The following is a 19,039-nucleotide window of genomic DNA, read 5'->3' as shown; positions in this document are numbered from 1 at the left end:
ACACTCCTAGTGGCACAGACACACATTTTGTGGCTCAGACACACATCTAGTGGTTCTGACACACATCTAGTGACCCAGATTCCCTGTATTGGTTCATACACTTTGATATTGGCTTTGACAGGTGCCCTTCTGCTACTCAAAGGTTTTGATGTTACACATCTAGTGGCTCAGACACACATCTAGTGGCTCAGACACACATCTAGAGGCTTAGACACACATTTATTGGCTCAGACACACATCTTGTGGCTCAGACACACATCTAGTGGCTCAGATACACATCTAGTGGCTCAGACACACATCTAGTGGCTTAGACACACATCTAGTGGCTCAGACACACATCTAGTGACTCTGACACACATCTAGTGGCTCAGACACACATCTAGTGGCTCAGACACACATCTAGTGTCTCGGACACACATCTAGTGGCTCAGACACACATCTAATGACTCAGACACACATCTAGTGGCTCAGACACACATCTAGTAGCTCAGACAAACATCTAGTAGCTCAGACACCCATCTAGTGGCTCAGACACACATCTAGTGGCTCAGACACACATCTAGTAGCTCAGACACACATCTAGTGGCTCAGACACACATCTAGTAGCTCAGACACACATCTATTGACTCAGACACACATCTAGTGGATCAGACACACATCTAGAGGCTTAGACACACATCTATTGGCTCAGACACACATCTAGTGGCTCAGATACACATCTAGTGGCTCAGACACACATCTAGTGGCTTAGACACACATCTAGTGGCTCAGGCACAAATTTAGTGGCTTATGCACACATCTAATGCCTTAGACACACATCTAGTGGCTCAGGCACAAATTTAGTGACTTAGGCACACATCTAATGCCTTAGACACACATCTAGTAGCTTAGACATACATCTAGTGGCTTCGACACACATCTAGTAGCTCAGACACACATCTAGTGGCTCAGACACACATATAGTAGCTCAGACACACATCTAGTTGCGCAGACACACATCTATTAACTCAGTCACACATCTATTGACTCAAACACACATCTATTGGCGCAGACACACATCTAGTGGCTCAGACGCACATCTTGTGCCTCAGAGAGACATCTTGTGGCTCAGACACACATCTTGTGGGTCAGACACACATCTTGTGGCTCAGACACACATCTAGTGGCTCAGACACACATCTAGTGACGCTGACACACATCTAGTGACTCTGACACACATCTAATGGCTCAAACACACATCTAGTAGCTCAGACACACACCTAGTGGCACAGACACACATTTTGTGGCTCAGACACACATCTAGTGGTTCAGACACACATCTAGTGACCCAGATACCCTGTATTGGTTCATATACTTTGATATTGGCTTTGACAGGTGCCCTTCTGCTACTCAAAGGTTTTGATGTTACACATCTAGTGGCTCAGACACACATCTAGTGGCTCAGACACACATCTAGATGCTTAGACACACATTTATTGGCTCAGACACACATCTAGTGGCTCAGACACACATCTAGTGGCTCAGATACACATCTAGTGGCTCAGACACACATCTAGTGGCTCAGACACACATCTAGTGGCTCAGACACACATCTAGTGACTCTGACACACATCTAGTGGCTCAGACACACATCTAGTGGCTCAGACACACATCTAGTGTCTCGGACACACATCTAGTGGCTCAGACACACATCTAATGACTCAGACACACATCTAGTGGCTCAGACACACATCTAGTAGCTCAGACAAACATCTAGTAGCTCAGACACCCATCTAGTGGCTCAGACACACATCTAGTGGCTCAGACACACATCTAGTAGCTCAGACACACATCTAGTGGCTCAGACACACATCTAGTAGCTCAGACACACATCTATTGACTCAGACACACATCTAGTGGATCAGACACACATCTAGAGGCTTAGACACACATCTATTAGCTCAGACACACATCTAGTGGCTCAGATACACATCTAGTGGCTCAGACACACATCTAGTGGCTCAGACACACATCTAGTGGCTTAGACACAAATCTAATGCATTAGACGCACATCTAGTAGCTTAGACATACATCTTGTGGCTTCGACACACGTTTAGTAGCTCAGACACACATCTAGTTGCTCAGACACACATCTTGTAGCTCAGACACACACCTAGTGGCTCAGACACACATCTAGTAGCTCAGACACACATCTAGTAGCTCAGACACCCATCTAGTGGCTCAGACACACATCTAGTGGCTCAGACACACATCTAGTAGCTCAGACACACATCTAGTGGCTCAGACACACATCTAGTAGCTCAGACACACATCTATTGACTCAGACACACATCTAGTTGATCAGACACACATCGAGAGGCTTAGACACACATCTAGTTGCTCAGACACACATCTTGTAGCTCAGACACACACCTAGTGGCTCAGACACACATCTAGTAGCTCAGACACACATCTAGTAGCTCAGTCACCCATCTAGTGGCTCAGACACACATCTAGTGGCTCAGACACACATCTAGTAGCTCAGACACACATCTAGTGGCTCAGACACACATCTAGTAGCTCAGACACACATCTATTGACTCAGACACACATCTAGTTGATCAGACACACATCGAGAGGCTTAGACACACATCTATTGGCTCAGACACACATCTAGTGGCTCAGATACACATCTAGTGGCTCAGACACACATCTAGTGGCTCAGACACACATCTAGTGGCTTAGACACACATCTAGTGGCTCAGGCACAAATTTAGTGGCTTAGGCACACATCTAATGCCTTAGACACACATCTAGTAGCTTAGACATACATCTAGTGGCTTCGACACACGTTTAGTAGCTCAGACACACATCTAGTTGCTCAGTCACACATCTAGTGGCTCAGACACACATCTAGTAGCTCAGACACACATCTATGGACTCAGACACACATCTATTGGCGGAGACAAACATCTAGTGGCTCAGACGCACATCTTGTGCCTCAGAGACACATCTTGTAGCTCAGACACACATCTTGTGGCTCAGACACACATCGTGTGGCTCAGACACACATTTAGTGGCTCAGGCACACATCTAGTGGCTCAGACACACATCTAGTGGCTCAGACACACATCTCGTGGCTCAGACATACATCTAGTGGCTCAGACATACATCTAGTGGCTCAGACACGACTCTATTGATTCAGACACACATCTAGTGGCTTAGACACACATCTAGTAGCTCAGACACACACCTAGTAGCCGAGACACATATCTATTGGCTCAGACACACATCTATTGGCTCAGACACACATCTATTGGCTGAGACACACATCCAGTGGCTCAGACACACATCTAGTGGCTCAGACACACATCTACTAGCTTAGACACACATCTATTGACTCAGACACTCATCTATTGACTCAGACACACATCTATTGGCACAGACACACATCTATTGGCTGAGACACACATCCAGTGGCACAGACACACATCTAGTGGCTCAGACACACATCTACTAGCTTAGACACACATCTATTGAATCAGACACACATCTATTGACTCAGACACACATCTATTGGCGCAGACACACATCTATTGGCGCAGACACACATCTAGTGGCTCAGACACACATCTACTAGCTTAGACACACATCTATTGACTCAGACACACATCTATTGACTCAGACACACATCTATTGGCGCAGACACACATCTAGTGGCTCAGACACACATCTAGTGGCTCAGACACACATCTAGTGGCTCAGACACACATCTAGTAGCTTAGACACACATCTATTGACTCAGACACACATCTATTGACTCAGACACAACTCTATTGGTGCAGACACACATCTAGTGGCTCAGACACACATCTTGTGGCTCAGACACACATTTAGTGGCTCAAACACACATCTAGTGGCTCAGACATACATCTAGTGGCTCAGACATACATCTAGTGGCTCAGACACGCATCTAGTGGCTCAGACACACATCTAATGGCTCAGACACACATGTAGTAGCTCAGACACACACCTAGTGGCACAGACACACATTTTGTGGTTCAGACACACATCTAGTGGTTCAGACACACATCTAGTGGATCAGACACACATCTAGTGACCCCGATACCCTCTATTGGTTCATACACTTTGATATTGGCTTTGACAGGTGCCCTTCTGCTACTCAAAGGTTTTGATGTTACACATCTAGTGGCTCAGACACACATCTAGTGGCTCAGACACACATCTAGAGGCTTAGACACACATTTATTGGCTCAGACACACATCTAGTGGCTCAGACACACAACTAGTGGCTCAGATACACATCTAGTGGCTCAGACACACATCTAGTGGCTCAGACACACATCTAGTGGCTCAGACACACATCTAGTGACTCTGACACACATCTAGTGACTCTGACACACATCTAGTGGCTCAGACACACATCTATTGACTCAGACACACATCTATTGGCGCAGACACACATCTATTGGCGCAGACACACATCTAGTGGCTCAGACACACATCTATGGCTCAGACACACATCTAGTAGCTTAGACACACATCTATTGACTCAGACACACATCTATTGACTCAGACACAACTCTATTGGCGCAGACACACATCTAGTGGCTCAGACACACATCTTGTGGCTCAGACACACATCTTGTGGCTCAGACACACATCTTGTGGCTCAGACACACATTTAGTGGCTCAAACACACATCTAGTAGCTCAGACAAACATCTAGTAGCTCAGACACCCATCTAGTGGCTCAGACACACATCTAGTGGCTCAGACACACATCTAGTAGCTCAGACACACATCTAGTGGCTCAGACACACATCTAGTAGCTCAGACACACATCTATTGACTCAGACATACATCTAGTGGCTCAGACACGCATCTAGTGGCTCAGACACACATCTAATGGCTCAAACACACATCTTGTAGCTCAGACACACACCTAGTGGCACAGACTCACATTTTGTGGCTCAGACACACATCTAGTGGTTCAGACACACATCTAGTGGATCAGACACACATCTAGTGACCCCGATACCCTCTATTGGTTCATACACTTTGATATTGGCTTTGACAGGTGCCCTTCTGCTACTCAAAGGTTTTGATGTTACACATCTAGTGGCTCAGACACACATCTAGTGGCTCAGACACACATCTAGAGGCTTAGACACACATTTATTGGCTCAGACACACATCTAGTGGCTCAGACACACAACTAGTGGCTCAGACACACATCTAGTGGCTCAGACACACATCTAGAGGCTTAGACACACATTTATTGGCTCAGACACACATCTAGTGGCTCAGACACACAACTAGTGGCTCAGATACACATCTAGTGGCTCAGACACACATCTAGTGGCTCAGACACACATCTAGTGGCTCAGACACACATCTAGTGATGCTGACACACATCTATTGACTCAGACACACATCTATTGGCGCAGACACACATCTATTGGCGCAGACACACATCTAGTGGCTCAGACACACATCTATGGCTCAGACACACATCTAGTAGCTTAGACACACATCTATTGACTCAGACACACATCTATTGACTCAGACACAACTCTATTGGCGCAGACACACATCTAGTGGCTCAGACACACATCTTGTGGCTCAGACACACATCTTGTGGCTCAGACACACATCTTGTGGCCCAGACACACATTTAGTGGCTCAAACACACATCTAGTGGCTCAGACATACATCTAGTGGCTCAGACATACATCTAGTGGCTCAGACACGCATCTAGTGGCTCAGACACACATCTAATGGCTCAAACACACATCTAGTAGCTCAGACACACTCCTAGTGGCACAGACACACATTTTGTGGCTCAGACACACATCTAGTGGTTCAGACACACATCTAGTGACCCAGATACCCTGTATTGGTTCATACACATTGATATTGGCTTTGACAGGTGCCCTTCTGCTACTCAAAGGTTTTGATGTTACACATCTAGTGGCTCAGACACACATCTAGTGGCTCAGACACACATCTAGAGGCTTAGACACACATTTATTGGCTCAGACACACATCTAGTGGCTCAGACACACATCTAGTGGCTCAGATACACATCTAGTGGCTCAGACACACATCTAGTGGCTTAGACACACATCTAGTGGCTCAGACACACATCTAGTGACTCTGACACACATCTAGTGGCTCAGACACACATCTAGTGGCTCAGACACACATCTAGTGTCTCGGACACACATCTAGTGGCTCAGACACATATCTAATGACTCAGACACACATCTAGTGGCTCAGACACACATCTAGTAGCTCAGACAAACATCTAGTAGCTCAGACACCCATCTAGTGGCTCAGACACACATCTAGTGGCTCAGACACACATCTAGTAGCTCAGACACACATCTAGTGGCTCAGACACACATCTAGTAGCTCAGACACACATCTATTGACTCAGACACACATCTAGTGGATCAGACACACATCTAGAGGCTTAGACACACATCTATTGGCTCAGACACACATCTAGTGGCTCAGATACACATCTAGTGGCTCAGACAAACATCTAGTGGCTTAGACACACATCTAGTGGCTCAGGCACAAATTTAGTGGCTTAGGCACACATCTAATGCCTTAGACACACATCTAGTGGCTCAGGCACAAATTTAGTGACTTAGGCACACATCTAATGCCTTAGACACACATCTAGTAGCTTAGACATACATCTAGTGGCTTCGACACACATCTAGTAGCTCAGACACACATCTAGTGGCTCAGACACACATATAGTAGCTCAGACACACATCTAGTTGCGCAGACACACATCTATTAACTCAGTCACACATCTATTGACTCAAACACACATCTATTGGCGCAGACACACATCTAGTGGCTCAGACGCACATCTTGTGGCTCAGAGACACATCTTGTGGCTCAGACACACATCTTGTGGGTCAGACACACATCTTGTGGCTCAGACACACATTTAGTGGTTCAGACACACATCTAGTGGCTCAGACACACATCTAGTGGCTCAGGCACACATCTCATGGCTCAGACATACATCTAGTGGCTCAGACATACATCTAGTGGCTCAGACACGCATCTATTGACTCAGACACACATCTAGAGGCTTAGACACACATTTATTGGCTCAGACACACATCTAGTGGCTCAGACACACATCTAGTGGCTCAGATACACATCTAGTGGCTCAGACACACATCTAGTGGCTCAGACACACATATAGTGGTTCAGACACACATCTAGTGGATCAGACACACATCTAGTGACCCCGATACCCTCTATTGGTTCATACACTTTGATATTGGCTTTGACAGGTGCCCTTCTGCTACTCAAAGGTATTGATGTTACACATCTAGTGGCTCAGACACACATCTAGTGGCTCAGACACACATCTAGAGGCTTAGACACACATTTATTGGCTCAGACACACATCTAGTGGCTCAGACACACAACTAGTGGCTCAGATACACATCTAGTGGCTCAGACACACATCTAGTCGCTCAGACACACATCTAGTGGCTCAGACACACATATAGTGACGCTGACACACATCTAGTGACTCTGACACACATCTAGTGGCTCAGACACACATCTATTGACTCAGACACACATCTATTGACTCAGACACACATCTATTGGCGCAGACACACATCTATTGGCGCAGACACACATCTAGTGGCTCAGACAGACGTCTATGGTTCAGACACACATCTAGTAGCTTAGACACACATCTATTGACTCAGACACACATCTATTGACTCAGACACAACTCTATTGGCGCAGACACACATCTTGTGGCTCAGACACACATCTTGTGGCTCAGACACACATCTTGTGGCTCAGACACACATTTAGTGGCTCAAACACACATCTAGTGGCTCAGACATACATCTAGTGGCTCAGACATACATCTAGTGGCTCAGACACGCATCTAGTGGCTCAGACACACATCTAATGGCTCAAACACACATCTAGTAGCTCAGACACACACCTAGTGGCACAGACACACATTTTGTGGCTCAGACACACATCTAGTGGTTCAGACACACATCTAGTGGCCCAGATACCCTGTATTGGTTCATACACTTTGATATTGGCTTTGACAGGTGCCCTTCTGCTACTCAAAGGTTTTGATGTTACACATCTAGTGGCTCAGACACACATCTAGTGGCTCAGACACACATCTAGATGCTTAGACACACATTTATTGGCTCAGACACACATCTAGTGGCTCAGACACACATCTAGTGGCTCAGATACACATCTAGTGGCTCAGACACACATCTAGTGGCTCAGACACACATCTAGTGGCTCAGACACACATCTAGTGACTCTGACACACATCTAGTGGCTCAGACACACATCTAGTGGCTCAGACACACATCTAGTGTCTCGGACACACATCTAGTGGCTCAGACACACATCTAATGACTCAGACACACATCTAGTTTCTCAGACACACATCTAGTAGCTCAGACAAACATCTAGTAGCTCAGACACCCATCTAGTGGCTCAGACACACATCTAGTGGCTCAGACACACATCTAGTAGCTCAGACACACATCTAGTGGCTCAGACACACATCTAGTAGCTCAGACACACATCTATTGACTCAGACACACATCTAGTGGATCAGACACACATCTAGAGGCTTAGACACACATCTATTGGCTCAGACACACATCTAGTGGCTCAGATACACATCTAGTGGCTCAGACACACATCTAGTGGCTCAGACAAACATCTAGTGGCTTAGACACACATCTAGTGGCTCAGGCACAAATTTAGTGGCTTAGGCACACATCTAATGCCTTAGACACACATCTAGTGGCTCAGGCACAAATTTAGTGGCTTAGGCACACATCTAATGCCTTAGACACACATCTAGTAGCTTAGACACACATCTAGTAGCTCAGACACATATCTAGTGGCTCAGACACACATCTAGTGGCTCAGATTCACATCTAGTGGCTCAGACACACATCTAGTGGCTCAGACACACATCTAGTAGCTCAGACACACATCTATTGACTCAGACACACATCTAGTTGATCAGACACACATCTAGAGGCTTAGACACACATCTATTGGCTCAGACACACATCTAGTGGCTCAGATACACATCTAGTGGCTCAGACACACATCTAGTGGCTCAGACACACATCTAGTGGCTTAGACACACATCTAGTGGCTCAGGCACAAATTTAGTGGCTTAGGCACACATCTAATGCCTTAGACACACATCTAGTAGCTTAGACATACATCTAGTGGCTTCGACACACGTTTAGTAGCTCAGACACACATCTAGTTGCTCAGACACACATCTTGTAGCTCAGACACACACCTAGTGGCTCAGACACACATCTAGTAGCTCAGACACACATCTAGTAGCTCAGACACCCATCTAGTGGCTCAGACACACATCTAGTGGCTCAGACACACATCTAGTAGCTCAGACACACATCTAGTGGCTCAGACACACATCTAGTAGCTCAGACACACATCTATTGACTCAGACACACATCTAGTTGATCAGACACATCTAGAGGCTTAGACACACATCTATTGGCTCAGACACACATCTAGTGGCTCAGATACACATCTAGTGGCTCAGACACACATCTAGTGGCTCAGACACACATCTAGTGGCTTAGACACACATCTAGTGGCTCAGGCACAAGTGGCTTAGGCACACATCTAATGCCTTAGACACACATCTAGTAGCTTAGACATACATCTAGTGGCTTCGACACACGTTTAGTAGCTCAGACACACATCTAGTTGCTCAGACACACATCTAGTGGCTCAGACACACATCTAGTAGCTCAGACACACACCTAGTGGCTCAGACACACATTTTTGTAGTTCAAAAATATTGGGTCACAAACAACACCCATTGGCAGAGACCTATTCTATTGAATGAAATCGCTCCAATGGCTCAAACACCTTCTTTATATGTGGTTTCGAAAGTGACCTGAATGGTTGCTGATTTGTAGTGAATACTGTTATTTCGGTTGAAAATCGACCTTCTAATGATGAATAGTCAGTGTTTATTGTGATCCAGTTTAATAACTTGACAAGCAATATTTTATTTTATTTTCATTCAGATGCATCATTGTAATTTTAGTATTATTAGTCATTGTCGGGTCTTGCAGCGATAATTATGTTAAACGAAAGTACTACAAAAAACTAGAGAATACATTTGAAATATCCAATATATATGAAGAAATAGATGCCGACAGTGCTGGAACTGTTCGACACGCCTCCGTAATATCTGATGAAGGGCAAGCACCTAAAAATAGCAGCAACAGTGAAACTGGGATAGATGCGAAACAACATGAACATGAAATGCAACCCCGCTCATCACCATATTCTTCCAAAGATGGTATGGATACATTAACTAAACATGTTAAAACAAAATCGATGTAGTTTCAATAATAATGATATTGTTCTTATTTATAACTATAACTCAGCTTGTTTATATAGCATAATCGTTACTATTATACACCGTATGTTTGCACCTTACTCATAACCATTATACACCTTGTGTTTGCACCTCACTCATAACCATTATACACCTTGTGTTTGCACCTCACTCATAACCATTATACACCTTGTATTTGAACCTCACTCATAACCATAATACACATTGTCTTTTGACCTCACTCATAACCATTATACACCTTGTATTTGAACCTCATTCATAACCATTATACACATTGTGATTGAACCTCACTCATAACCATTATACACATTGTGTTTGAACCTCACTCATAACCATTATACACATTGTGTTTGTACCTCACTCATAACCATTATACACATTGTGTTTGTACCTCACTCATAACCATTATACACCTTGAATTTGAACCTCACTCATAACCATTATACACCTTGTGTTTGAACCTCACTCATAACCATTATACACCTTGCGTTTGAACCTCACTCATAACCATTATACACCTTGCATTTGAACCTCTCTCATAACCATTATACACCTTGTGTTTGAATCTCACTCATAACCATTATACACCTTGCGTTTGAACCTCACTCATAACCATTATACACCTTGTGTTTGAACCTCACTCATATCCAATAGACACATTGTGTTTGAACCTCACTATTGACCATTATACACATTGTATATCTACCTTACCCATAAGCATTATATAGCTCGCGTTTGGACCTCACTCATAACCATTATACACCTTGTGTTTGGACCTCACGCATAACCATTATATACTTTGTGTTTGAACCTCACTCATAACCTTTATACAACTTGTATATCTACCTTACTCATAACCATTATACACCTTGTATATTTACTTTACTCATAATCATTATACAGCTTGTAAAACTAGCCTATTCATAATCATTATACACCTTGTATAACTGCTTTATTTATACCATTATACATCTTGTATAACTACCTCCCTCATAACCATTATATAGCTTGTATATCTACCGTACTCATAACCATTATACACCTTGTGTTTGGATCTCACTCAAAACCTTTATACAATTTGCATATCTACCTCACTCATAACCACTATACAGCCTGTGTATCTACCTCACTCATAACCTTTATACAGCTTGTATATCTACCTTACATATAACCACTATACAGCTTGTACAACTAGCCTATTCATAATCATTATATACCTTGTATATCTACGTTACAGATAACTATTATACACCTTGTATATCTACCTTATTCATAACCATTATACACCTTGTGTATCTACCTAACTTATACCATTATACACCTTGTATATCTACATTATTGATAACCATTATACAGCTTGTATATCTACCTCACCCATAACCATTATATAGCTTGTATATCTACCTCACTCATAACCATTATACAGCATGTATATCTACCTTACTTATACCATTATACACCTTGTATAACTACCTCACTCATAACCATTATATATCTTGTATAACTACCTCACTCATAATCATTATATAGCTTGTATATCAACCTCACTTATAACCATTATAGAGCTTGTATATCTACCTCACTCATAACCATTGTATAGCTTGTATATCTACCTCACTCATAACCATTATACAGCATGTATATATACCTTACTTATACCATTATACACCTTGTATAACCACCTCACTCATAACCATTATATATCTTGTATAACTACCTCACTCATAACCGTTATATAGCTTGTATATCTACCTCACTCATAACCATTATACAGCTTGTATATCTACCTTACTTATACAATTATACACCTTGTATAACTATCTCATTTATAACCATTATATATCTTGTATAACTACCTCACTCATAATCATTATACAGCTTTATATCTACCTCACTCATAACCATTATACAGCGTGTATATCTACCTTACTTATACAATTATACACATTGTATAACTACTTTACACATAACTATTATACACACTGTATATCTACCGTACTCATAACCATTATATATCTTGTATAACTACCTCACTCATAACCATTATATAGCTTGTATATCTACGTCACTCATAACCATTATACAGCTTGTATATCTACCTTACTTATACAATTATACACCTTGTATAACTACCTTCCTCACTTAAAACCATTATATATCTTGTATAACTACCTCACTCATAATCATTATATTGCTTTATATCTACCTCACTCATAACCATTATACATCATGTATATCTACCTTACTTATACCATTATACACCTTGTATAACTACCTCACTCATAACCATTATTAGGCTTGTATAACTACCTCAGTCATAACCTTTATACAGCTTGTACATCTATCTCACTCATAACCACTATATAGCTTGTATATCTACCTCAGTCATAACCATTATACAGCTTGTATAACTACCTCACTCATGACCATTAAAGCCCTTGTATATCTACGTCACTCATAACCATTATACAGATTGTATATCTACCGTACTTATACCATTATACAGCTTGTATAACTACCTCACTCATAACCATTATATAGCTTGTATATCTACCTCACTCATAACCATTATACAGCTTGTATATCTACCTCACTCATAACCATTATACAGCTTGTATAACTACCTCACTCTTAACCATTAAACACCTTGTATATCTACATATCTTATACCATTATACACTTTGTATAACTACCTCTCCCATAACCATTATATAGCTTGTATATGTACCTCACTCATAATCATTATACAGATTGTATATCTACCGCACTTATGCCATTATACAGCTTGTATAACTACCTCACTCATAACCATTATATAGCTTGTATATCTATCTCACTCATAACCACTATACAGCTTGTATATCTACCTCACTCATAACCATTATACACTTTGTATAACTACGTCACTCATAACCATTATATAGCTTGTATATCTCCCTCACTCATAACCATTATACAGATTGTATATCTACCGTACTTATACCGTTATACAGCTTGTATAACTACCTCACTCATAACCATTATAGAGCTTGTATAACTACCTCACTCATAACCATTATATAGCTTGTATAGCTACCTCACTCATAACCATTATACAGCATGTATATCTACCTTACATATACCATTCTACACCTTGTATTACCACCTCACTCATAACCATTATATATCTTGTATATCTACCGTACTCATAACCATTATATATCTTGTAAAACTACCTCACTCATAACCATTATATAGCTTGTATATCTACGTCACTCATAACCATTATACAGCTTGTATATCTACCTTACTTATACAATTATACACCTTGTATAACTACCTCACTTATAACCATTATATATCTTGTATAACTACCTCACTCATAACCTTTATATAGCTTGTATATCTACCTCACTCATAACCATTATACAGCTTGTATATCTACCTTACTTATACAATTATACACCTTGTATATCTATCTCATTTATAACCATTATATATCTTGTATAACTACCTCACTCATAATCATTATACAGCTTTATATCTACCTCACTCATAACCATTATACAGCGTGTATATCTACCTTACTTATACAATTATACACATTGTATAACTACTTTACACATAACTATTATACACACTGTATATCTACCGTACTCATAACCATTATATATATTGTATAACTACCTCACTCATAACCATTATATAGCTTGTATATCTACGTCACTCATAACCATTATACAGCTTGTATATCTACCTTACTTATACAATTATACACCTTGTATAACTACCTTCCTCACTTATAACCATTATATATCTTGTATAACTACCTCACTCATAATCATTATATTGCTTTATATCTACCTCACTCATAATGTATATCTACCTTACTTATACCATTATACACCTTGTATAACTACCTCACTCATAACCATTATTAGGCTTGTATAACTACCTCAGTCATAACCTTTATACAGCTTGTACATCTATCTCACTCATAACCACTATATAGCTTGTATATCTACCTCAGTCATAACCATTATACAGCTTGTATAACTACCTCACTCATGACCATTAAAGCCCTTGTATATCTACGTCACTCATAACCATTATACAGATTGTATATCTACCGTACTTATACCATTATACAGCTTGTATAACTACCTCACTCATAACCATTATATAGCTTGTATATCTACCTCACTCATAACCATTATACTGCTTGTATATCTACCTCACTCATAACCATTATACAGCTTGTATAACTACCTCACTCTTAACCATTAAACACCTTGTATATCTACATATCTTATACCATTATACACTTTGTATAACTACCTCTCCCATAACCATTATATAGCTTGTATATATACCTCACTCATAATCATTATACAGATTGTATATCTACCGCACTTATGCCATTATACAGCTTGTATAACTACCTCACTCATAACCATTATATAGCTTGTATATCTATCTCACTCATAACCACTATACAGCTTGTATATCTACCTCACTCATAACCATTATACACTTTGTATAACTACGTCACTCATAACCATTATACAGCTTGTATATCTACCTCACTCATAACCATTATACAGCATGTATATCTACGTTACATATACCATTATACACCTTGTATAACCACCTCACTCATAACCATTATATAGCTTGTATAACTACCTTACTTATACAATTATACACCTTGTATAACTACCTCACTCATAACCATTATAGAGCTTGTATAACTACCCCACTCATAATCATTATATAGCTTGTATAGCTACCTCACTCATAACCATTATACAGCATGTATATCTACGTTACATATACCATTATACACCTTGTATAACCACCTCACTCATAACCATTATATAGCTTGTATAACTACCTTACTTATACAATTATACACCTTGTATAACTACCTCACTCATAACCATTATATAGCTTGTATATCTACGTCACTCATAACCATTATACAGCTTGTATATCTACCTTACTTATACAATTATACACCTTGTATAACTACCTTCCTCACTTATAACCATTATATATCTTGTATAACTACCTCACTCATAATCATTATATTGCTTTATATCTACCTCACTCATAACCATTATACATCATGTATATCTACCTTACTTATACCATTATACACCTTGTATAACTACCTCACTCATAACCATTATTAGGCTTGTATAACTACCTCAGTCATAACCTTTATACAGCTTGTACATCTATCTCACTCATAACCACTATATAGCTTGTATGTCTACCTCAGTCATAACCATTATTAGGCTTGTATAACTACCTCACTCATAACCATTAAAGCCCTTGTATATCTACCTCACTCATAACCATTATACAGATTGTATATCTACCGTACTTATACCATTATACAGCTTGTATAACTACCTCACTCATAACCATTATATAGCTTGTATATCTACCTCACTCATAACCATTATACAGCTTGTATATCTACCTAACTCATAACCATTATACAGCTTGTATAACTACCTCACTCTTAACCATTAAACACCTTGTATATCTACATATCTTATACCATTATACACTTTGTATAACTACCTCTCCCATAACCATTATATAGCTTGTATATATACCTAACTCATAATCATTATACAGATTGTATATCTACCGCACTTATACCATTATATAGCTTGTATAACTACCTCACTCATAACCATTATATATCTTGTATAACTACCTCACTCATAACCATTATATAGCTTGTATATCTACCTCACTCATAACCATTATACAGATTGTATATCTACCGTACTTATACCGTTATACAGCTTGTATAACTACCTCACTCATAACCATTATAGAGCTTGTATAACTACCTCACTCATAACCATTATATAGCTTGTATAGCTACCTCACTCATAACCATTATACAGCATGTATATCTACCTTACATATACCATTATACACCTTGTATAACCACCTCACTCATAACCATTATATATCTTGAATATCTACCGTACTCATAACCATTATATATCTTGTATAACTACCTCACTCATAACCATTATATAGCTTGTATATCTACGTCACTCATAACCATTATACAGCTTGTATATCTACCTTACTTATACAATTATACACCTTGTATAACTATCTCATTTATAACCATTATATGTCTTGTATAACTACCTCACTCATAATCATTATACAGCTTTATATCTACCTCACTCATAACCATTATACAGCGTGTATATCTACCTTACTTATACAATTATACACATTGTATAACTACTTTACACATAACTATTATACACACTGTATATCTACCGTACTCATAACCATTATATATCTTGTATAACTACCTCACTCATAACCATTATATAGTTTGTATATCTACGTCACTCATAACCATTATACAGCTTGTATATCTACCTTACTTATACAATTATACACCTTGTATAACTACCTTCCTCACTTATAACCATTATATATCTTGTATAACTACCTCACTCATAATCATTATATTGCTTTATATCTACCTCACTCATAACCATTATACATCATGTATATCTACCTTACTTATACCATTATACACCTTGTATAACTACCTCACTCATAACCATTATTAGGCTTGTATAACTACCTCAGTCATAACCTTTATACAGCTTGTACATCTATCTCACTCATAACCACTATATAGCTTGTATATCTACCTCAGTCATAACCATTATACAGCTTGTATAACTACCTCACTCATGACCATTAAAGCCCTTGTATATCTACGTCACTCATAACCATTATACAGATTGTATATCTACCGTACTTATACCATTATACAGCTTGTATAACTACCTCACTCATAACCATTATATAGCTTGTATATCTACCTCACTCATAACCATTATACAGCTTGTATATCTACCTCACTCATAACCATTATACAGCTTGTATAACTACCTCACTCTTAACCATTAAACACCTTGTATATCTACATATCTTATACCATTATACACTTTGTATAACTACCTCTCCCATAACCATTATATAGCTTGTATATATACCTCACTCATAATCATTATACAGATTGTATATCTACCGCACTTATGCCATTATACAGCTTGTATAACTACCTCACTCATAACCATTATATAGCTTGTATATCTATCTCACTCATAACCACTATACAGCTTGTATATCTACCTCACTCATAACCATTATATATCTTGTATAACTACCTCACTCATAATCATTATATTGCTTTATATCTACCTCACTCATAACCATTATACATCATGTACATCTACCTTACTTATACCATTATACACCTTGTATAACTACCTCACTCATAACCATTATTAGGCTTGTATAACTACCTCAGTCATAGCCTTTATACAGCTTGTACATCTATCTCACTCATAACCACTATATAGCTTGTATATCTACCTCACTCATAACCATTATACAGCTTGTATATCTACCTCACTCATAACCATTATACAGCTTGTATAACTACCTCACTCTTAACCATTAAACACCTTGTATATCTACATATCTTATACCATTATACACTTTGTATAACTACCTCTCCCATAACCATTATATAGCTTGTATATATACCTCACTCATAATCATTATACAGATTGTATATCTTCCGCACTTATACCATTATACAGCTTGTATAACTACCTCACTCATAACCATTATATATCTTGTATAACTACCTCACTCATAACCATTATATAGCTTGTATATCTACCTCACTCATAACCATTATACAGATTGTATATCTACCGTACTTATACCGTTATACAGCTTGTATAACTACCTCACTCATAACCATTATAGAGCTTGTATAACTACCTCACTCATAACCATTATATAGCTTGTATAGCTACCTCACTCATAACCATTATACAGCATGTATATCTACCTTGCATATACCAGTATACACCTTGTATAACCACCTCACTCATAACCATTATATATCTTGTATATCTACCGTACTCATAACCATTATATATCTTGTATAACTACGTCACTCATAACCATTATATAGCTTGTATATCTACCTCACTCATAACCATTATATAGCTTGTATAGCTACCTCACTCATAACCATTATACAGCATGTATATCTACCTTACTTATACCATTACACACATTGTATATCCACCTTACTCATAACTAATATACACACTGTATATCTACCGTACTCATAATCATTATATACCTTGTATTACTACCTTACTTATACCATTATACACCTTGTATAACTACCTCACTCATAACCATTATATAGCTTGTATAACTACCTCACTCATAACCTTTATACAGCTTCACATCTATCTCACTCATAACCACTATACAGCTTGTATATCTACATCACTCATAACCATTATACAGCTTGTATATCTACCTCACTCATAACCATTACATACCTTGTATATCTACATTTCTTATACCATTATACACTTTGTATAACTACCTCACTCATAACCATTATAGAGCTTGTATAACTACCTCACTCATAACCATTATTAAGCGTGTATATCTACCTTACTCATAACCACTATACACCTTGTACATCTCTCTCACTCATAACCATTATACA

At 39.3% G+C, this 19,039-nt stretch overlaps 1 protein-coding gene across 1 annotated transcript in view; it reads left to right on the top strand.

The window, feature by feature from the left end:
• Positions 1 to 19,039, top strand: part of LOC144355159 (O-acyltransferase like protein-like) — a 128,682-nt gene that overhangs the window by 100,316 nt on the left and 9,327 nt on the right. The window contains exon 5 of the mRNA XM_085496499.1: positions 10,118 to 10,395. Within this exon, the coding sequence (XP_085352625.1) occupies positions 10,118 to 10,395 (278 nt within the window). The remainder of the gene's footprint in view (positions 1 to 10,117; positions 10,396 to 19,039) is intronic.

Source organism: Saccoglossus kowalevskii, chromosome 1 (assembly GCF_978046115.1).
Source record: "Saccoglossus kowalevskii chromosome 1, keSacKowa6.1, whole genome shotgun sequence".
NCBI lineage: Eukaryota > Metazoa > Hemichordata > Enteropneusta > Harrimaniidae > Saccoglossus > Saccoglossus kowalevskii.
Note: the sequence above shows the minus strand (reverse complement) of the source record. Positions and strands in the feature narration are given on the sequence as shown.